This window comes from Manacus vitellinus, unplaced genomic scaffold, assembly GCF_001715985.3.
Source record: "Manacus vitellinus isolate BGI_N305 unplaced genomic scaffold, ASM171598v3 scaffold_19_pilon, whole genome shotgun sequence".
NCBI lineage: Eukaryota > Metazoa > Chordata > Aves > Passeriformes > Pipridae > Manacus > Manacus vitellinus.
The window spans coordinates 11,001,174-11,023,062 of record NW_021939395.1 but is presented as its reverse complement, the minus strand read 5'-3'; the positions used below and the strand labels follow the sequence as shown (position 1 = coordinate 11,023,062).

The 21,889-nt window shown below is 43.2% G+C and overlaps 1 protein-coding gene across 1 annotated transcript in view; it reads left to right on the top strand.

Moving 5' to 3' along the window:
• GPC3 (glypican 3) overlaps nt 1–21,889 on the top strand; it is a 144,564-nt gene that overhangs the window by 3,148 nt on the left and 119,527 nt on the right. Inside the window, exon 4 of the mRNA XM_029959201.1 lies at nt 5,322–5,483. Within this exon, the coding sequence (XP_029815061.1) occupies nt 5,322–5,483 (162 nt within the window). The remainder of the gene's footprint in view (nt 1–5,321; nt 5,484–21,889) is intronic.

Here is a 21,889-nt window from a genome sequence, read left to right as displayed (position 1 = left end):
CTGGCAGCTGCTGTGTGCCAACATACAGTTTAAAAATTAAAAATCCCAACTCTTCCCACTGGTCTCAATGTGCCTTTGCTTGTGAGCTGGTTCCCTTTGTACTCCTGCTCTTTTATTCTGTTTTTCCTGAGTGGGACTAATGATGCTCCTCCCTGTGCAGCCTTTCCATTTAGCTTAGCACAGTGGTTTAAGAGCTTAGTTTACTAGATAATTGAGTTTTCTGTTCTTAATTATTTCAGGCCTGCAAGTTGCTCTCTTGATAGTTAAGAGAGCAAGAGCAGAACCCTAAAATTTAGTAACCTCCCCAGGCAGTGGTTTTATAGTGAGATCATTAATTTTATTTTTTTTTCCCAGGGGTTAACTTTAACAACATCCTGAACAGTGTTCTTCCCAGTCTCTGGAATGGCTGTAGGATTTGTGTGCATGTGACTGTAACAAGTGTGTTTGGTGAGTGGGTGCCCACAAATTAACTCCCTGCTTTTGATGGCAGTATTGTTAGTACATTTGTACATTTGTTAGGAGGAAACTTTTACTCTGTAAACCCTATTTTTCTCTAACTTCTTTTAAAAGATGTGGTTTTATTGAGTATTAGATTTGCATGAGAATCATCTGGCCGACATTGCAAGACCTGGGGAGGAATTGAGAGTCAGATGGCCTTGTGAAACACAAAATGGAATTGAAAATAAAGGATAATTAAGCAGTAATAAATACCCATGTAGTACCCATACTGTTCCAACTTTAATCACCTATTGAATGAGGCTGGTTTATAATTTATATCTCTTTAATTAGGTTTTAAAAGATCAGCACTTAACCTGGGTTCTAAACAGTTGCATTTGCTTTCCCCCCCAAATGCTGAGCATTAAAAGCCACTGACAGATGCACAACATAATTTAAAAGAAGGTTTTTAATAAAAACTATTGAAATAGCTGGGGGGAAATCCACTATATTTAAATGTTGAATCACTGCTTTTATCTATTAAAAGCACGATGCTGACTGTAAAACAATTGGAGGAGGAAAATTGACCCAAACCAGTATCTTTCTTGTTGGTGATATTAACAAATTGTTGAGCTAAGAGGGTGGGAGGAGGCCCTCTGACATTTCCAGACTGCAGAAGGCGAAGGTGCTGCTGCACAGGGTAGCAGAGCCCACCCCTCATGGGGAGGAGGCTGCAGGAATGTAATGTTAAGCAGGGGTGGGTTCTTATTTTGGCGATGCCTGGGGTAAATTCAGGGGAATGTTAATCTGATTTAAGTTGCCATTGGATCTGGGTGGGAAGGCTTATGTGCCCAGTGGAAAGCATGACTTGTCTGCCTGTGTCTGATGACAGGGTTGAAGCTATCCTGGGATGCTTAAAATCAAAGGAAAATCCTTCAGCCTCGTGAAGGAGTTCACAACTGCCCATAGATGTTCTCAGGGGTTTTTTCTTTGACATTTAATCCACTGAAATTATTTTCACTTCTGCTGTGCTAACCACCTATCTGCGGGGATAATTGTACATCAAAGTCAAATGTAATGCTTTAAATTCACTGCTGCCCAGTCTTCAGTACAAATTCCCTGTGTAAGGAGGAGGAAGAGGCAGGGTGCTACTGAAATTACTGCAGCTCTAGAGTTTATTTCTGTCAGCTGGGAGTATATGCGAAATTATTGGAGCATTTACACTGCTGTTCCCCAAGATGGCATAAATGGCACAGCTCTGACGGTGCCTGGTGTTCCTGCACCCATGGAAGAGGCTGCATCCAGCACCTTCTCATCCATGGGAGGTGGGTGTCAGAGGGTCAGGCTCGTGTGCTTAGCTTCTCATCGTCTCACTAATCTTGCAAAGATTGGTATGTGAGCATCCAAATGCAGTTTAATAAGACCGTTGCAGTAATTCGTGGGACACTTTCTTTCTGAAAATGAGTTTGTAATGATTTATAGCAAAAGGAGAAGGTTGTTTGCAAGGGCTGAGACTGGCATTATGAGGTGTAATGACTTGAAACTTTAAGAAAAAGGGGTTGTGTAGGTTGGGAGATAAAAACAGTCTTAACAGTAAGGGCCATTAGGCAGCGGAATGGGCTCTGCTATCTCACAAGCCGGAGGTGTTTGTGTTAGATAAAATGCTGAGAGGGGGTGGATTGGGAGTCAGGGGTAGGATTTGATGATTCACAGGACCTTTTCCAGGCATTTTTTCGAGCCAGAAACGTGTGGCACTTTAATTCATTTATTGCTCATGTCTGGTCCGTGGGCTTGCTGTTTCCAGGCATTCGTGTCTTTGCATCCACCACATTTCTGCAGCACCCCTGGTTTGCACAGCCCCCAACCCTTGGGGTGTAGGATCTGGGTCTCTTGGGGGGTGCTGCACCTTGGGGAGTGCAGAAAAGGCTCCTTCAAGCAATGGGACGAATGAACCCCCAACACATTTGCAGGTTAAAAAGCTCTATCCCTGTTTCATCAGTGTCTGCTGGGGCTGGGGTCAGCGGGGTGGGTTAATGGCTCCTGGGGGACTGACATTAAAACCTGCCCTTACTATGGGGACTTGCAGATGGGACTGTTTGAGCCAGCTCGCCATCTGGGAGAGCCACACACAAAAAATAACTGGCAGATGGGAGTCTGGCCCCCATTCCCTGTCCCTCTGTAGCAATACTGTGCCAAGAAGGACCTTGTCCCTGGTACCTTATAAGAACCTGTTCTGCCTGTGTTGACCTGTTGCATTTACCATGGTTTCTGGTCACTGGTGTTAGTTGACTATTTCTGTAAAATGTTTTAAGCTGTCAGAGTTAATTCCTGGGCTTTTTCCTCCTCCTCTGTGATTGCTCTGGTACAGCATGTGTCTTTTTACTGCATAAAAATAAAAATCCATTTAAGGGGAGAAATTGCCTTAATTGCTAAAAAGAAGGATGGGACATGAGTAGGTGACCTTTGCTGGTTCCTATCCCTGGCTTTAACTTGCACAGGCCTCTTAATTGCCAGCTCTCAGATTTTTCTACATTGGTATTTCCATTAATCACTGAAGGCTTTTTTTTTTTTTTTTAGATAATTTGAAATGTGTCCTAATATAATAAATGTAGGAGGAAATAAGCTTTATATTAAAAAGAAATTTATGGCTGTATTGTAGTGTTAAAAGGACCATGCTAAGCCTTTTGGTGGCATAAATTGACTTGGGTTTAACTTTAAAAAACCTCTGGAACTTGATGTTACACAACTGCTCCTCTCATTAACGCAGTGTCCTGCTGTTACGTGGCTTTTTGGTCCCCGTTATTTTTTCAGTGCATGAAATACCTGTCGCTGTGCTCCTCTGGAGGGGTGAGTTCAAGAACTGCTGAGACTCGAGTTTTAGATGTCAGTGGTGCCGGCTCTGTGTCAGAGGGCTCGAGGATGGAATTTTTGCTGTGCATCCTGCTTTGCAGAAGGAGAAACTGAGGCAGCAGGGAGCGATGGAGCCAGGATGGGGGTGTGGATCCCTCTCTCCCCTTTGCCATGTGTTTTGGGTTTGTTTTTTTGTTGTTTTTTTTTTTTAGTGACAGCAGGACCTGCACTGGTTTAATCTCCTTTCCCCACGTGCGATGCATGTTGCAGATGGAGCATTTCATGTTTCTTTTCCAAGGCTGTGCTGGTGGAAGGGATGGGACTGGGGGGAGGAGGTTTCTGCTGTCGCTGCTTCTGAGCCCTGACAGCTGGTTTTCCCTTGGCACTGTGCATGACTCTTCTTCAAGAGGTACGCGATTGAACTGACATTAATATTAATCCTGTTCTTCTAGATTACACTTGCAGAAGTGACTTTTGACACTTTCTAGTAATTAGGGAGAGAGTGGATGTGGTAGAAGACTCTTAAGAAGGAGAGGAGAGAAGAGGGGAACCTAGAAGGATGTGTAACCCTTTGAGAGCAAAGATGTAAATCACCAAACTTGCTTCTATTAAGGAAAAAACTTCTATAGCAAACAGGAAGGCAGAGTGAGGGCTGAGAGGTGTGAGGAGCCTTCACTCTGGGCTGCTGGTCACTGACTTGGAGACTGCTTCCTAATCCCAGTTCTGGACAGGGCTGAGCCTAGCAGGGAGCTACTCCTGCTCTGGGCACAGCGCAGTTTGGGTGGCAGACACTGAAATGTGAGGTCCTGGCTGCTCTCTGACCCTGGATAGCTGTTTTTAAAGGAGTTGTTGCTTGCTGTTTGAGTTTCTAACAGCAGCATCAGATTAAACATCTTTTGCATGGGGAGGGCTATTTGCTTTGATATGAGCTTGTTGCTCTGCTTGTATTTGTGAGGCCTCAGTTTGCTCTTGAAAGTTGATCAAAAATGAGACTTTTCATTTCTGCTACTTCCATCTCTTCTGTTTCATCTTTTGTTGTCTAAGCCCAGAAAGATTTCTAATTATTTTTCTAGGTTTTATTTATTTTTAGCTAACAACACCTTTCCTAAAATTGCCTACTTCCTCCATGAGTAAGTGCTCTGGGAATGCCAAAAAACATTCAACTTCACTGATCAGTGCTAAGAGTTACAGCTGCAGGTACTAGAGCGAGTGATGTCCTCCTGGCCTTTGTCCCTTGGCTTTTGTCCCATCCTGGTGAATGGGTGAAGGTGCTGCCTGTGCAGTAGCACATCTGTTGAGGAGACTTTTTCCTTGTGCAGTGCTCAGTGCATCCCTCAGGATCTGTCTCTCTGCAGCAGGATTCCACAACTGAAGTGGTGGACCTTGGGCTTTGCCTATTGCAATGGCAGAAGGATGGGATGAGGAAATTGGTGGGAGGACTCAGATATGTACAATTTAAAACGCAGCAGTAAAAAGCCAAGTAAATCATTATTGTTGTGTCCTTCTGTTGTTATTGTTGCTGGGGATGCAAAAGGATGGAAATTGCAGGCAAATCACACTATTATGTTTTAAACTAGTTTTAAGTCTTTATGCAAATTACAGTCGTACCCTCCTTGATGTACTATGTTTGTTGCTCTATTCATTGCAAATCTGCAGCCTCAAATCCTGTCTTTATTTCCACCTCCAGTCTTTTCTGTCTGCCCGTGGCTCCTTACCGGAGTGCCTGGGAGACAGCAGGGCAATGCTCAGGATCGCTCTGCTCGGCACCAGCCCATCAATGGGTGGAGTGTGTGGGAGCTAAAGCAAGCAGTGTGCTGGCAGGCAAACACAGCTCTTAGGGGCTATTGCTCAGCAATCCTCGCTCTGCCTTATCAGTCCTCTCTTTTGGCCAGGCTGCTTGCTCAGGACAAATTGCAGAAACGTCATCAATTTGCCCAAGCAGTAATTGCAGCAATACTGATGTGTGGAATTGGTTTCCTCTTTACTCCCAGCAATCCACGTCCTAATGCAAATTTTCTGCTCTTATGTCTCTCCAGGGACTGATCTGCAGGTATGTATCCCAAAGGGCTCCACATGCTGCTCGAGGAAGATGGAGGAGAAGTACCAGGCAACAGCCCGTCTGAACATGGAGCAGCTCCTGCAGTCTGCCAGCATGGAGCTGAAGTTCCTTGTCATCCAGAACGCTGCTGTCTTCCAAGGTGAGTGCTGGGGGAGCCAGTGCTTCTCCTCCTCTTCCTCAGCACCTGGCATTTGGAAGCACAGGTGGCTGGAAGCTTTCTGTTCACTTGTTTTCATATTTTTGTATAGGTCCTTAGTTAAGATTAACAATACACCTGGTTTGGTATATGGTTGCTCTGCAGAGCTTGTCTTAAATATTCCTGCAACTGCAACAGCAAATGTAAATTTAAAGACTAAACCTCTTGAAGTGCAAGTTTAAAAATGAATGAAAAACTCACTTCTCCAAGAATTAAAATCTCTGTGCAAGTACCATCTTGATTCTGACAGTCCCAAAATACAGGTTGAAGTTATATGACCTGGTTGTCTGCTTGGTAAGATCTGATTCAACTGTGTGTAGAGTTTATTACCCATCACACAACAGAGTTGTTTATTCCATGGAAAGGTGGGCAGAGGCTGCCTCATTCACAAGCTGGTTCCTGGTGCTCTAGTATTTGAGTGCTTGGTGACCTGATGCCCTGCTGTCTGTGGCATCTCTCTTTCTAATGATAATGTGATGTTTTTGTTAGGACTTTTTTCTGTTTGTTTGCAAAATGGATCTTTGAATATTTTTTAGTGTGGATGCACACTAGTTGGTACCACTTAAATCTGCAATCATTCTTTTTAAGGCCTTTACACAAGCAAAACTTATTCCCTCCATGGTTTATGTGCAGTGAAATGATGGCTTGTTTGTTGAGTGGTGGCCTGTTAAGGTTCTGTCATTCTGTATTCATGGTGCTTTTGCCTGTATTTAAAGAGGAAATCATGGGCAATCAAGCGGTTTTTTTCCTTCATGATGATATTTTTGCAGAATAATTGATTTATTTCTGTTTATGTCTCACTAATAGCAGGACTCAAGGCCTGCTGAAGCCTGTGAGATCACGGCAGAGCTCTGTTCTGGGCCACAGCTGCCTGATAAAGTCTAATGTGTTGTTTTTCTCAATGTAAGATCAAATAAATTGCTGAGGAGATAAGAGCGTATTTTTCCTCCCAGTACTTCTTAATGTAGTGACCATTAAGTGCCAATTCTAAGAACCAGAATGGAGTAAAACTAATGAGAGATTGGTTTCCTAGGCATTGGAAATGCAGACCAGCTTCAGAAATGGTGAATAACTTGGCTGGAATACAAAGTGTCTGCCTCCCTCCCATTTGACAAAAACTGCAACATGAGTTTTTATTGTATGTGGGAATGACACCCTGTGGTACTGCAGGTTGTGCATAGCAGTGGGGTGCTCTGGCTCTGAACTTTCTGCCTCTTCTGGAGAGAGCTGAATCCCTTGCGGGTTGGTTTGTTTGTTTTTTTTTGTTGTTGTTTGTTTGTTTTTTTTTCCTGTTTTTTATATTTCCATCCTGGCCCAGAGACCTGTGCAGGGATTTTGAAACTGATGTTATTCTGAGAAGCCTTGATATGCAGAATTGCCATTCTTGGTGGTGGGGAAAAAAAACCTTCAATTGAACAGTTTCTGACCACTTCTGCTTATAAAAAAGCTTGTGACTAAAAATCGTTTGCAATCCCATTGAAGAAGAGGAATTCTAGCTGGAACCATTGAGATACTTACTTTAATTATCTTGTATAAAGAGTTTTGGACTTGGAAGGACAATTCATTAGGGTTTGAACATTATTTACCATTGTTATCTTTAAAATTAGTCTGAAAATCTGTCGAAGAACTCCTTTTAAAATAGGTTGATCTTTTGATTGCTGCTTAAGAGTATTTTGATGGCAGCAGTGCCAGAGGCTGTTCCAGCTGTAGAAATTGTACTTTCACCCAACACATGGTCTGAGTTGTTCTGGGCACTGTAGGGGACAGGCTTCTATCTCAAGGCATCTCTAAAGGAGCTGGTGCTGAGGTGTGTAGTGTCCCAAATCAAACTCCACGTGCTGTTTGCATCCTCCCATGTTTCCAAGGTATGTGCTGGGACAGCTGCCTGGAGGTCAGGAATACTGGAGTGGGAATAGGGAAGAGGAGCCTGTGGTGCCTGAGCACCTCCCGCAGGTCCTGCTCGAAGCTGGGGACAGATATGCTGTTGCTTTGGGAATTGGGACTGCAAGAGTGGGATATCCCCAAGCAATGCCAGCTTGGAGGTGTGCTCTGGCAGGGCAGAGAGCTCTCTCTGTGTCTTGCATTGGGTCAGACCCCGGTACCAATCTGGGGACCCAGCACAGAGGATGGATAATTGCACCACTCTGGAGAGTGGGGAAGTGTGTTGGTATGGAAACACAGCCAAACCACTCATATAAAAAACACAAATGTGAAATCCTTCAGAGTTAATTTCAACCTTTTTAGCCTGGCATCTAAAGGAACTGCTAGTCTGACAAACGGAATCTCACCCAGATGTTATTATTTTGCACCAAATTTAATATCTTCCTGCTGAAGCTAGAGCAGCATCTCTGCTGATAAAGATCAAGGGAAATTGTCTGGCATTTACAGGAAATCTCATCCAGGCCTATCTGTTACAATGTCCACTTAACAAAGTTTATTAGATTATTAGTTTTAGACCCTTGGGCTTTTTTTTATTGCAGTTAAGAAGGAAAAATCCCAACCAAAAAAGTCCTCCCTTCACTAAATTTAAATGGAACAATTAGCTCCTGGTCTTATCTTGCAGGCACTTTTTAAAATTATGAAGATGATTTAAGTAGTGATTTAATTTTTTGGAAACTTGCTGCGTTTGACAGTGCTAAAATGGATTGTGGCTGCCTCAACTGCAGTTAAATCTTACTGTAGGATTATTTTGTAGGCAGTTTTTTCACTTTCCTGTGGTGTATCCATGCTGGTGGATACATCTGCCCACATGTGCACCTCCCTGTTTGGGCTCTCAGCAACCAGCAGCTTCATATCATACTTTCTGCAAATGGCAGCTGGAGAATAACAACAGCTGTGTTGGGAGAAACTTGCAGGGGCTACAGAGATTTGAGGTGTGTTTGGGATGTGTTCCAGAGTAGTTTCTAGGAAGACCATGATAAATCAGTACTGACAAACTTGCCTGTATATGTATGGTATTCTCTTATTTGTGGGAGAATCCTGTTCCTTGTCCCTTCTGGAGCTGAGCCCTGGGTGGTTCTGGCAGGGCAGGTGGTGTGGAGAGGATATCAGTTCATCTCCCCTTGTGTGCTGCAATTGGATAAAGGCAGAGCTGTAACTCTCAGTCCTACCAGGCAGCTCAGGAGGCTGTAAATCCTCCATTAGGCATAAATGCAGCCATTTTGGTTATTTATAGTTATTTACACTATCCATTTATATCTGTCAGGATTGAAGGCAGTTTTGACATTGCAAGCTTCTATCAGGTTATCTTTAATCAGTTTAGAGGCACCTAAGCCACAAATATATCAAATAGCCAATCCTAATGTTTGAGTCCTCTAAAGTATGACTGAATTATTTATTTTGTTATGATGAAAATGTCTGGGCTTTATTGGGTTTTCTTTGAAGAACTTGATTCTGCTTGAAGTCTGGAAGATAAAAGATTAGCGATTGTCTCTCTGAGTTTCTTATTCCAAATCCTTCAAGGCTTTTCATTTTTCACAAGTGGCTGTTGCTACTTTAGAGTCAAGGTGAGGCAGCTGAGATTTCTTTTATTCTATTAAAGAGGTTTAAGCATATGAAGAATTTTATCCTGGCTAATTATGCCTTGCACGGGTAAGTCCAAGATGCACGTGGCAGTCAGGTGAGAAGAGATGGGCTGTGTGTTGGGAGCTGTTGCACATTAATCACCGAGAAGGGTCCATTGATATCTGTGCTGCTGAGCTCAGCTCTTATCTTTTGGGACAGCGTCTTTAAGCCAATTAAGTTTGATAATTCAGGAAGGTCTTTCGGGTGAGCCTTGCATGGACTTCAGCACTGCATTGTTCTGCAGACCGTTGCCCTTGCAGTGTGGGGAGAGAGGAGGTGGCGTGGGGCGAGTGGGAGAAGTCTCTGGCTTGGAAAGTTAATAACTATTTCTGGATGTGAAGGTGAGAGGTGCTGGGATTCAGGAGGTCTTGGAGGTGAACCAGCCCTGCAGAGGGGAGAGGTGCTCTGGGCACCAACAGGTCACAGCTGTGGTGTGTGCATGAGCTTAGGTGTCTAACCAGTGATCAGGGTTTCACAGCTTTTCTAAACAGGAGGAATGTGATTATGATGAACTGAATAAGTGTATAAAATGATTCCCAGCAGTACTCAAAAGCATCATAAGTGGGGTGGTCAGTTTAGTAGCTGCAGGTGAAAAGTGCATGTGAAAATGTGAACTCCTGCTTGTGGGCTTGTAAAATATTAAACTGACATTTTAGAGTGGACTTAAATAAAGAACCCATTTTTTGGAAAAGAATATTAAAAATCTTATTTGACTTTACAAGTAAATAAGCACCACAAACAGATCTCTGTATCATTTTATCATTCCCCTTCCTAATTAGTCCTCTGCTAACTGAAGTCTTGCTGCATCCTTTTGTGATGCACCTATCTCCAGGTGCCTGTGATGGCCCTTCTCTCTGACAGCTTCTTGTTTTGTTGGCGCTTTAATCTTTTTTTTTTTAATTATTTATGTGTATTTAAAATAGGAATCATCTCACTGGGTCAATTCAGGCTGGTACTCTGCCTTTGGTGGTGCTTCCTGCCAGATGCTTTGGATGCACAAAGTTTGTAGTGAAAAACTATGGTGATCCATTTCCCAGGTTGATAACGATGTGCTAAACCGATGATTACAGGTAGGTGGAAAGAGCTGTCTGCATAATGAGAGATCTCTGGTTGTCAGAATTGGTCTAGGGAGGTAATGTTTCCTTTCAAATAACTAGAACTTATTGTTCATAAATCACAGTTAATCTGTTTATTACACCAGCATACGAAGCTAGAAGTCTGGAGTGTGCCATAATGCTTAGCTTTAGGAGCAGAGCTGTAATAGTAGCAGCAATTTCAAATGATTTGAAATTGGGGGATCAGCAAAATGCAGGAGTTTGTGGAGGCTCTGGGCATTAAAAATGACTGCTGAGGATTGATGAGTTTCTTTAACAAATTGTAAAATCCATCATGCAGGAGTTAGGGCATGAAACTGCCCTCCTGAGCCACATAAACCATGGCTTTGGAAGTATTGCATGACAGTGCATGCTACCGGGAAGGGAGATTTTGAAATATGTTTAGTTTTGCTTTTGTTTCTTCCTCTCACTGCCTGAAGTTTCAATGCCAGCACAGTGCTGGTGTGTGAGGAGCCTCTCAATGCTCCTTGTGATGCTGACCTGAGAGATTCCCACTTCCCTTCGTCTTCCAACATCCCGGTGTGTTTTGCACAGCCCTCGCTCACAGCTGATGGAGTACTTGCCGTGTGTCTCTGGGGTTCCTCCTTGCAGGAGGGAGCTTGTTGGCTCTTGCTGCTGTTTCCCTGCATCCTCACTTGCAGTATACCCCCACACTGACAGCCCCTCATGCTCCCACCTGCATTTCCATGCAGAGAAACCCCATGGTGGATATCCCATTGGTTGACTGCTGTAGGAAGATTCTTCATTATGCCCTTTGCAGAGGGGTAGCAGCAACTCTCTGGCATGTCCATGGGAGAGTAAAGTGCGTGGTAGGAGATGTCTCTGGCCCCCCACTCTCTGCTTTTGGGGCCTTTGTGGCTTGAAGGGTGCAGCCTTGGGGAGTCACGTGTGGTTGAGGTCCCTCCCTGTGTTCTGCCTGTGTGTTTTTCCCCTCCAGTTAAACACTGCTGATGCCCTTCTCTCATCAATGAAATGAGGCTTGGAGGTTAATGAGGGGCTTTTTGTAACTGCCTGTGTGCTGCTTCAGCAGTTTTTAAGCACTGCACTTGGTGTCTGGGCTTAGGGGTCCCCAGTTCAAAGTGTGCAGAGGAATTCCTGAATTCCTGTGTGTTCTGCTGCCAGGGTACTGTTCCCTGCCAGCTCTGATGCTGCTTTTCTGCTGATGGTGCTTTCCTGCTTCTGAGGGGCAAGGGAGGCATTGACTGTGGGCACCCTGGGGCTGCTCCCTGGGAAGGGCAGGGGATGTGGACCTTTTGGATGGGAAAGTCTCTGTACTAGGCACCTGCAGGAGCACTGTGGCCTTGCTGGGATGCCTGTGGCATCTCCTGTAGCTCTTTGTTGTCCATGTGGCGGTTGCCTCTGTCCCATCTGCTCTGAGCCACACTGGGAAAACACGATCCTCTGCCTGCATTCCCTGTCAGAGTGTGAGTTGTGAGATAACCAGGGAATGAGGGCTCTGGTGTTTCTTTGAGTCTCCTGCTTCCACAAGTGGGCTGTTTTTTGTAATTACCTTTTGAGCTCTAAGTTATCGTCTTTTGATAGTTCAAGTACTAACATTCTTTAAATGCCTCCTAATGCTATAAAGCAGTCAAATGACATCTTTTTAGCTTGCAGTAAGGTGATATAAATGTCATGTTACCCTTGAATGTGGTATTTATAGAACTGCTTGATGCCACTGAATTTTTGTGTTTTCTCCTTTGTAGTTCCAGTACAGAAATGGGCACAGCAGCATCTTCCATCACTTGTCCTGAAAGGATATATAGAGGCATTCTCATCCTGCAAAGCGCTTAAAATGCAAACAAGAGCTAGTTTGCAGTTGCTGGGGAGGAAAGGGGAAAGGAAGGCAGCACCAAGCAATAAAGACAGGGGCTGTCTCTGTAATGAAAACATTTTGCTAGATTGTCATCTGCTTCACTTTTAAAGCAGCAATAAGATATAGCGATAAAATGGCCAATGGCGCATTTCATCTGAGGGAAATGAACTCTTGCTGAGCCAATTAAACTGTCAATACACTGTGGTTTCACGTTCCTCTGAGCAGAGTGGGTCACCTCAGGTGTGTTACTCACTCTGACTTCGCTGCTGATGTGAAATCAATTTTAGCAATTTATAATCTTTCATTCTACTATGAAAGTATATTAATCTGTGAAAAACACCACTCAAACAGTGAGGGCAGATGACAGCTTTCCTCACGAGCATGTATAGCTGGCAGTGCCTCTTGGATTATCTGGTATGTAGAAACCTGTGTAACTTTTGGACGCGATGGAGGCACTGACAACCCAGTTTTCAAGCTTTAGACTTTATCCCTAAAATGTTCAAAAAGCCATAGTAGCACCTTGGTCTAATTTTTCATTACTCAACTGTGGTAGTTTGAAATTGGCTTTATTCCCTCAGCCCAGAAGAGACACAGCTTTCTGCATCCCTTTTGATATCAACGAAATGAGCGTGGCAAGGTTTGTGGTGTGTACTGCTCATTAGAAAGTAAAGCAGATACATCTGGCAGGGATGGTGCAGAGACGCTGGGGGATGTGGGATCTTCCTTGTGTTTTGTTTCTGTGGCAACAGTATCTAAATGTTTGGGTTTAGGTTTTTCTCCTGCTGTGAAGGGGATGTAGCCTGGACTGTGCCTGGTTGAGACTGATGTGCCTAGGAGAGATGTTACCTGGAAAACCCCTTTCATCCAGGTACACTGGGATGCTGTACATGGTGCTGTGTCTACTTGCAGCCCTCGGAGTGCAGGTGTTATAAGAATCACAGAATCATTTAGGTTGGAAAAGATCTTTAAGTTCATTGAGTCCAACCATTACCCCAGCACTGCCCAACCCACCATTAAACCATGTCCCCAAGTGCCACATCTACATGGTTTTTAATACTTCCAGGGATACTGATTCCAATGGAAGGTGATTCATGTGGATGTATGAGAAGCTTTGCTTTAGAAATTTAAGCTCTTGCATGTTAGCTGCAGAGGAATATGACCCGAGTGCATCTTGGAGACAGATCCCAATAAGCAACTGGAAAGATCTCCAACTTAGTGATGTTTGGGAAGGGATGGCATTTGCTTCACTGGTGCCCAGGGCGGGCAGTGCTCACCCCAGTGGAGAACAACAATACAATAGTTGCAGCACACCTGAGAATGTTTTCAGCTCTGCTTTGCGTTGTGGATTAGTTCAAAACTGCTACAAAATAGAAATTAATGACCAATGTGATGAAATTACTTCCCCTCCCCCCTTCCCTCTGTTTTAGTGCCAGAAAGTGATGTTAGCAGGATGGTGATGCCTTGACCAGCAAAGGAAAATACTTCAGGGTGTATTTATGCAATGAGCTCAATAACTTTTGACACTGGATTTAGCAGTGTTAGATTGAATCTGCAGTTGCTGCAGTGTGCACTGCAGCTGGACCTCTTTGGGTGTTTTTGATGGGTGCTGGACTGAGCCCATTTGTCCCATGTCATGCTAGTGGGTCAGAGGTGGACACGTGGGTTTGCACGTGGCAGCCAGAGCTGCACAGGAGACAAGAGAAAATTCTGATGTGTGAAAGTAAATCCATTTCCATGAAGTATTGCATCTAGGAATTAATGCATCTTCTATGATAGATTAGATGTAGGAAGCACTGCATATTTAATCTGCTAATATTAAAAAAAAAAACCCACCCAAACTTAATTGGAAAAAAAAATCATCTAAATGTGTGCTTGGGGAAAAAAAAAAATCACATAAACCTGTTGGTTAGAAAGTGAAGATTAAAAAAAACAACCCTCTGAGATAAGGCAAAACAAAGAGTTGTGTAGATCAATTGCAAATGAATTCTGTTGCTGATTAGCTCTTCCCAAATTTGTCATCTTCATGTCAGAAAATCTATGATTGAGTGTCATAAATAAGCAATTTTAAAAGCAGCAGAGAACAGTAAGGCTGCCTCTAGGATTACAGCTCACAGCTTTGGAATTCACTCTCTTTGAAGGAAATTGGTGACTAACAGATTGCAGTAATGCAGCATATTTGTATTGGTCAAATTCCTATTATGATCACAGTGAAAAATGATGTTCTTTTTTTTAGGGAAAGGAAATTAAATAGGCCTAGTAATCCATGTAAGGAGGTTGGCTCACACTAAAAGGAGAAAAGAATGTGAAGGCTAATCAGATCGATGCATACTCTCAAATCTATCTCATTAAAAAAATAAAATCAAATTGCTACTGAATTTCCGAGGAATTATATTGAAATGACACACATGGTTTTACTGCCTTTTAATTATGATATTATTTCAATCTGCTTGAGTCTCCCATGTAAGTGAGCTATCAACTCTTCTTAAATATTGGCTCATAAATTCCAAATAGTTCTTTAAATGGAAGAAAATAGTATCCCTGGTCCTTCAGCTGAGAGTGCCAGCCAAGATCACAGCAGGGTGAGAGCTACCATTTGTACTGGGGAAATCTGCACTGCCTGATTTAGGTGCACAACTTCCCTCTGGACAAGGCTTTTAAGATTGTTATTTATGCTGTCATTTGTCAGGGGAGTGCTCGGTCTCTGATGTCCGGCTGCACAGCCATGATTGACCTTCTTATGAGATCTCTGAGAATTATTATGTACTTAGTGAGAGCTGGATGGAGGCCTCTGAGGTGGCCTGAGAAGGATTTTCACGCGTGGTGTAAGGCATTGCCTCCCTCACCAGGGTGGAATTGGGGTTGGGATGCACAGCTGGTGGGTGGTTCTGCAGTTAGGCATCCTCTTGTATAGATAAGACATTAAAAAAAATAAAAATTAAAATGTTGTCTAAAGAGAAAAATGACCAGAAGAGTGCTGAATCTCTTGAACAGCATTTCTGCTCACAGCAAGCACTTCAGTCATAAGGAGTTGGCCTCTGCTGATGGTATGTCAGTAAGAAACATTGAAAACACAGACTTTTTTTTTGGCTGAGGGAATAGCAAGAGCCCAGCAGCGATGGTGGTCTTCTGTTCAGCCTCCTGTGTAGGGCAGGGTGGTGACTGGTGGTCCTCTGTGTCTTTGCAGAGGAGCTCTGTGTGCTGTTTGGAGGGGGATGATGGTGTTTGGCCGTCAGACTGTGCAGGGGCAGTTCTCACGTGTAGGAAACCACAGCTGGATCTGCCAAAGCACTGACACGGATACACGGGAGCAGCACGTGTGAGACTGACCCGTGGCTGTCCCAGGGGCTGGTTTTAGGTGAGATTAGGAGGAGGGGTGGTTACTCTTGCCTGTGGTCCTGCAGGAGGACGGCGTGGCTGCTTGGTGAGCTGTGTGCTGGGCTGTACCCTCTGTAGAAATGGGGGATAAGAGGAGGAGGATGCCTGTGGGCTGAACACTGGAGACTCTGCAGGTGCCCAAAGGAGCAGTCCAGCACCTGGCTTGCTGTAGGTCACATCTGCTCAGCTGTGCTGGGTTCCTATGGCAGCCGCCCACTGAGGGTGGGACCCAAGATTGGGCTGAGATGCTTCTGTCATCTTGCACGGAGAGGAAACCACACATTGCAGGGACCAGGAGGTCACAGGCTTACTGCAACTTGTGTGAGCTGCAACACTGTAATAAATGAAGAGAGTGCCTGCTTTTAAATGGGTAGCCTTGAAAAGGGGGAAAGGTCTGCCTTGAAGAGCACTTGTGCTGATGGAGCCTTCAGTGTCCTTGGGAATGAGCTTTTGATTTCTGGAGAAAGATTAAAGGTATGTTTCCATACTGAGTAACTCCTCTGTGTTTGCTGAAAGATGGCACTTCTGTGTTGGAATTTGCAGCAACTTTAAAGCTGGAGGTGATAAGCTGCTTTTTTCCCCTCTCTTCCTTTGTTCATAGGCTGTTTGTTTAGATAACGGCCTGGAAATTATATTAGTAACCCTGTACATCACATTTTGCTATCAGTGAGGAGTAAACAGTGCATTTGACATTTGAGGAAATGGTTCATTTTCGAAGGGATGTGGTTCAGAATTTACTTCTTTAACTAATGGAGAGTATAATGCTATTTTTACTAGGTTGCATAGATTTTTACCTTGAAGATGCTCTCTAAAGTGCACTGCATTACTACTGTTAAATAAAAGTAAATGCTTCACATCAAATGAGAAGGCAGAGTTTGAACTGGATCTAGCTTGAAACCCATTTCTTTGTCTAACTTGTGATGCTTCACTGTGCCCTAAGCATGAAAAATAATTAAACTCACTAGTAAGTAAATATTTGGTCCTGAAATGCATCTTGAAGATACAGATCTGGGAGAAAATAACCTCTTCAGATGCACATTGGTTCTCCTGGATTTGTCCCACACCAACAGCTAGATCACAAAATTGTGTTCAGAAAACTCCATCAGGAGGACATTATTGAGGGTGAAAAGTTTATGAAGGTTATGAACAAACCAGGCGATCTCTGCAACCTCAATTTGGTTTCTCGTGTCCTGTGCATTAGAATACAACCTTTAATTATAGCATCATGTGTGTTTTTCCACAAGCTTCTTCCCTTGTGTAAGGGCACTGAATGAATTTCCCTTAATGAGTTTTGTTCCTCCTTGTTGTTTGGTGTCTGTTTTTTAGTACTTTAAAATACCACTTAAAGACAAAACTCTTCAACATTTTCAATTACATGTGAATATTTTAATGCTGTTTCATCAAGTTCAGCTGAGTAAGTAGCATGATTTTTTTTTCTACAGATAGAAAAACTGGAATTCAGAAGGAGCCTAATTAAGACCTTTTTAGTTTGTGTTCACTGCATATAGCAATAGATATTCAATTCGTAGGTCTTGGGTTTGGGTACAGACTCTTTGGTTAACATTCTACATTCTACATCTTTTGACTTCTGGAACTGGCAAGGCAAGGAACTGGAGGACCAGTGTCCAGCTTCCATGTATTTCCACTTTGTCTTCAAGTTAATAAAGAAAGAACAATAATGTACCAAAACCTGGGCTCTGTTTTAAAAAGCAGGAGGTTTCAAGACTGAAACTATAAAAAAAAAAATCAACTTATATTCTTTCCCCCTCCCCTCAAAGCAAAAGTGAACTGGATCTGGGTATGTACCTGCAGATAGAGGAAAAAAAACCCCAAACTTGACCGAACCCTTAAACTGTGACCAAAGTGTTCATGTTTATACAGACTTGAACAAAATCCTGTCAAAAGTTGAGTTCTGTTTCAAAATCTGGGAAATGCTTTAGCTAATTAAAGAAAAGGTCAGTGGGATTTCTTACTGTAGGCAAAAAAGAAAAGATAAATCTTTCCTCTCTGCCTTGTTCTCAGAAGCAGTCGAACCATTTTGGCTGAAATTAAAATTTGCCTGAGGCAGACAAAAGGCACGCAAAGTTGCAGTCCAGATGGCTGGAGCTTGGCAAAATTATAGGTAAGTAGGAACAGGGTCTAAAGATCAGAAGCATTAGGCAACTGTAATATGCAGGGCTACCAGCTCTGCCTGTAATCTGTTATAATGTTTAATCTAAATGTCTCTTGCAGAAAGCTCTTGTGCTGTTCTGAAGTGTGATCATTCATTCAGAGATTTGGAAGCGACTCAAAGCTGTAGTTAAAGTGAGTTTTCTTGTGGAATGTGAGAGGGTTTTTTATCCTCTGTATGTATGATGTTAGGAATGTGTCACCTCCTCTCAGCTGGATCTGTGTGAGCAATATCTGCTGTGGTCCTGCACACTTTCTCAAGTGCCCATGTTGCTGTTTTATTCTTCCTGTAATCAGTCTGTGTAACAGATGAACAAAAGAAACCATAGTCATAAACTAATCTTTCATAAGTTTGAGTTTATTACTTATTTGCTGCTGCATTTATAATGAAAATTTTTGTTCCAATCCTGTAAATGGCTATGCCTCTCCTTTATTCATGTTTATTATGCTGTAGGAGTCAGTGTGAGCAAATTAAGGCAAGTGTGGATATTTTTCCTTGGAAGGCATTTCAGTACCATTTTTTAAACTCTTTGGGGACTAATCTAGCAAGAGAACTTATTTTGGGGGCTGAGAAATGATCACCTGTTCAAGGACCTGACTATTATGAACGTGCCAGAAAATGTTTAGAGTTCTTTAACGTGCTCAGAGGAGAGGAGAAGAAATGGAATAAGAGAACGAAGGAAAGATGCAACTATATTTTTAAAAAGAATTGAACCTCTCTTAGGTGTCAGGAGCCCAAACTGAGCCTGATGTCACCCTTTTGTGGACAAACCACTGCTCAATTCTGTCAGTAACATTGCTGATCACGGTTCATGGGGCAATAAAAAGCAGAAACGTCCCAAGCAGGTGGGAGCAAAACTTCATTTGCAATAGGCTGCCTAAGAGACTGTTTGAGCCATGATGCACAGAGGGATTTAAAAAACATGTAGATGTGGCACTTAGGGACATGGTTTAGTGGTGAACTTGGCAGTGCTGGGTTAATGGTTGGACTCAATGATCTTAGAGGGCTTTTTCAACCTAAACAATTCTATGATTCTATGATTTTTAAGTTGTACCAAAATGTTTTTGAGTTACTCTGGGTAAGAGCTAATCTACCCTGTTCCATACCAGGTTTTGATACTATTAGCTATCAGCTACACCAAATGGTGATGAAATTGGGTGGTGACCTGAGCCCTTAGATCTTTAGGGCTATAAAACTCTTGTGGAAGTGGGATTTGTGTCTTCCATGGCCGATGCCTGTTGTGTCCGAGGCTCTCCTGGGGAAGCAGAGATATATCTCCTGTTGTGTTTTTGTAGAGGTCTGAAAGTGCACATAACTCACTGTGATATATTTGCAGGCTTCAGGAAGGGTGTTTGTGCACGTACTGGAGCTGAGGTCGCAGTAAAACAGCAGCAGCTGAGATCAAGGGTGAAAGGGGACAGAAAACTGGGTTATTTCTGCTGATGACCCCCTGCCTTGTCTTGGGTGATGCACTGAGGGAGGCCTAAGGGATCCCTGTGAGACACAAGTAGAGTCAACCCAGCGCTTTTCTTCCATCCTCTCTGCAGACAGCCATAATTTTTTGTTGCCACCTCTGCATGCAGAGGTGTTGGAGGAGGTATTTAAGGCTGATTGAGCACTGAGGACCAAGTCTTGCCTCTCTGCTCTCCTCTGGGCTTTGCACACCCCTTTTTCTGAACAGCATCCAGCTTCTCAGCCTGCTCTCAAGGCAGAGGCACTTGGTTCTGTGCTCTTATATTTTATCCTTGCTTGCTTTTCTAACCTGTCAGTGGCTAACACTGTTTAGCTTCCTGGCCCCCCTCCCCTCTTTGCTGGCTCCTCTGCTCCCTGTCGAGTGCCCTGTCTTCCTCTCCCGGAGTGAGATGGTTGAGGAGGTCATGCAGTATTAATAGGGAAGCAGATCTCTGATTTTGTTTCTGCTTATGGACTCTGACATTTCTGACGTTTTCTGAAGTGTAAAATGTTTCTGAGGAAACAACAACTTGGCTTTTACTGAAAAATTAATTATGTTGGCACTTTGCCCATTGCAGTGGGCTTTTGTCAGAGGACAAAGCCACGAACATTAGGGGAAAGGGTGAGGTGGGGAAGGACAGCATGAACATTAGAGAGAGGAAATCTGCATTAAAGTAAAAATATATAATTAAGCATGGATTAGCAGGGAATGATGGAAACTCTTCAGAAGACATTACCTTCTGTGCACTTACTGTATAGAGCTAACATGCATCCAAGTTTATTTACTTCATAAATTAGTCTTTCCTCTAATTACAGTTAATGGACTGTGACTTTCTCTGTTCTTCAGTGATGTTCTGTGTTTACTCTGCTCCCCTCAATGCAGAGATACACCTCGTACAGCAAAGCACATCCTGCTCCTCACCTTCTGCTCAGGGGAGTGTGTGGAGATACAGGGCAGGGAAAAACAGCTGGGTATGGTGCAAATGTGAACTTGTTGAGAGTCAGAAATCCAGTGAAAAGTACAAGGGGAGGCAAAATACCAAAGGATTGTGCTGTTGGTTCTTTCTGACTTTTTCAATGTTGGTTTTCCTTTTGTCCTTTGAAAGGAAGGGATCATCAGGGAGCCTTGGTTTAGGATTAAGGAAAGGATGATGCGAGTTCTTGCTGAAATCTAGGATTAGGGGGCAGCTTGTCTGCCTGAATTGCAGTGAGGTAGCAGTGGGTTATAAATACACACAAGTGTTTCTACCCAGTCCCTATCCAGGACAGTGGTGCTGTTGTGTCTGGTCTTGCTTCTCCCTGAGGCTTGCAGTCCAAGTGTAAACTGGTGACAGCAGTTGAGTATGGACAAAAAAGGTGATGTAAAGAAACAGATGTAATGATGAGCGTGCAGAGAGCTGAGGTCTCGGCATCACAGCAGGAAAAAAAAAAAGGGAGGGAGGAAGGAAGAATCCAGAGGTACACAAATAAGCAGCTTTGCCCATGTTTTTGGTAGCCCTTCAGGTGTAGTGGAGTATGGGAGAAAATTAAGTACTCAGACAGCATATTCAAATTTCAATTTTATTTCTTCAAATGGTCTTCAAGAAGAAATGGAGCTAAAATATGGGCTGATAAAATGAACAGAAAAAAGGGATAGTTATTGTACTCAGAGCTTGCTTGGCCATTAGTATTCTATTAATTTTTCCCCTGCTTCTAATGATACGAGAAACACTTGATACACTTAAAAGGGTGCATGTCATCAAAATGATATCTGACAACAGTCCCTTCACTGCTTATGATGCTTTTGATTGCTAATGTAGATAAAATGTAAATGATCAGAATATAAAAACTCCCTTTTGTCTTTCTAATGTTTTCAGCTGCCTATTAAACAAATTGTATGGGAAAGTGAGTAGTCTGTTACTTAGTACAGTGGTGTCACCCAGATGCTTTGAAATGCTTAATGGTATAGAATGCAGTGTCCTTGGTTTGTTTATTTTCCCAGTAGTAATGACATTTTAGACTAAGTCATACTTGCTCTTTCAAAATACACTTGCCTTATCCTTACGACATAATTGTAATTTTAATGCATTATGATACTGTTGTACAGAGTTTTATGCCAGGATTTTAATAAGAACAAATGGTGGAGGTGTAGATCTGAGTCAGGGGCTTGTCAAAACCCCCTTCAGGCAGCAGTTAAGGAAGAAACTACAAAACACTGCCCTGGGGAATGGGGTCTCCAAAATGGGGAGCTTTGGCACCAGTGAGAGCAGCAGTGGGGCTGGTGCTTGGTCAGGAATGAGGACAGGTTTTGTCTGGTGTGTCCCCATGGGCCAGCTGGAGGGGAAGACCCTGTACAGGTACCTCCAGTGGATGTAGCAGGGGAATGTAGCTGTAACTGGGAACTGTTTGTTTCCCAGAGCAGTGTGTTACACCTTTGTCATCCATCTCCTGCTGCTGGTGTGTCACTGCATCAGGACATTTTATGGGTATTTGTGGCTGCCCTGGGGCACTGCCCAGACTAGCACCAAGATGGCTGTGTCTGTGCAGACACCAGGACAAGTGGTGAATAGCACCGTGTAGTGAGGAATGGTGAATGAATGTAGTGAGTGAATGGTGAGGAGGCAGTTCTGAGGATTCCTTTTACAGAAAAGTACCAGATTCTTCAAGCTTGAAAATACTGACTTAAGAGTCAGCTCCCTGTCTCTCAGAAGACTTGATTTGCCCTTCTTAATACAGTACTCTTGCACACAGTTCCCTAAAGCATGAATGTTTTCTTTAAGGAAAGAGCAACACCATCTGCTGTTGCATTGTAAGCAGATATAACTGATGCTGCCTTGTGCTTTCCTTGGGTTCCTTCTTCCAGGAAAGCTGCAGAGGTGTC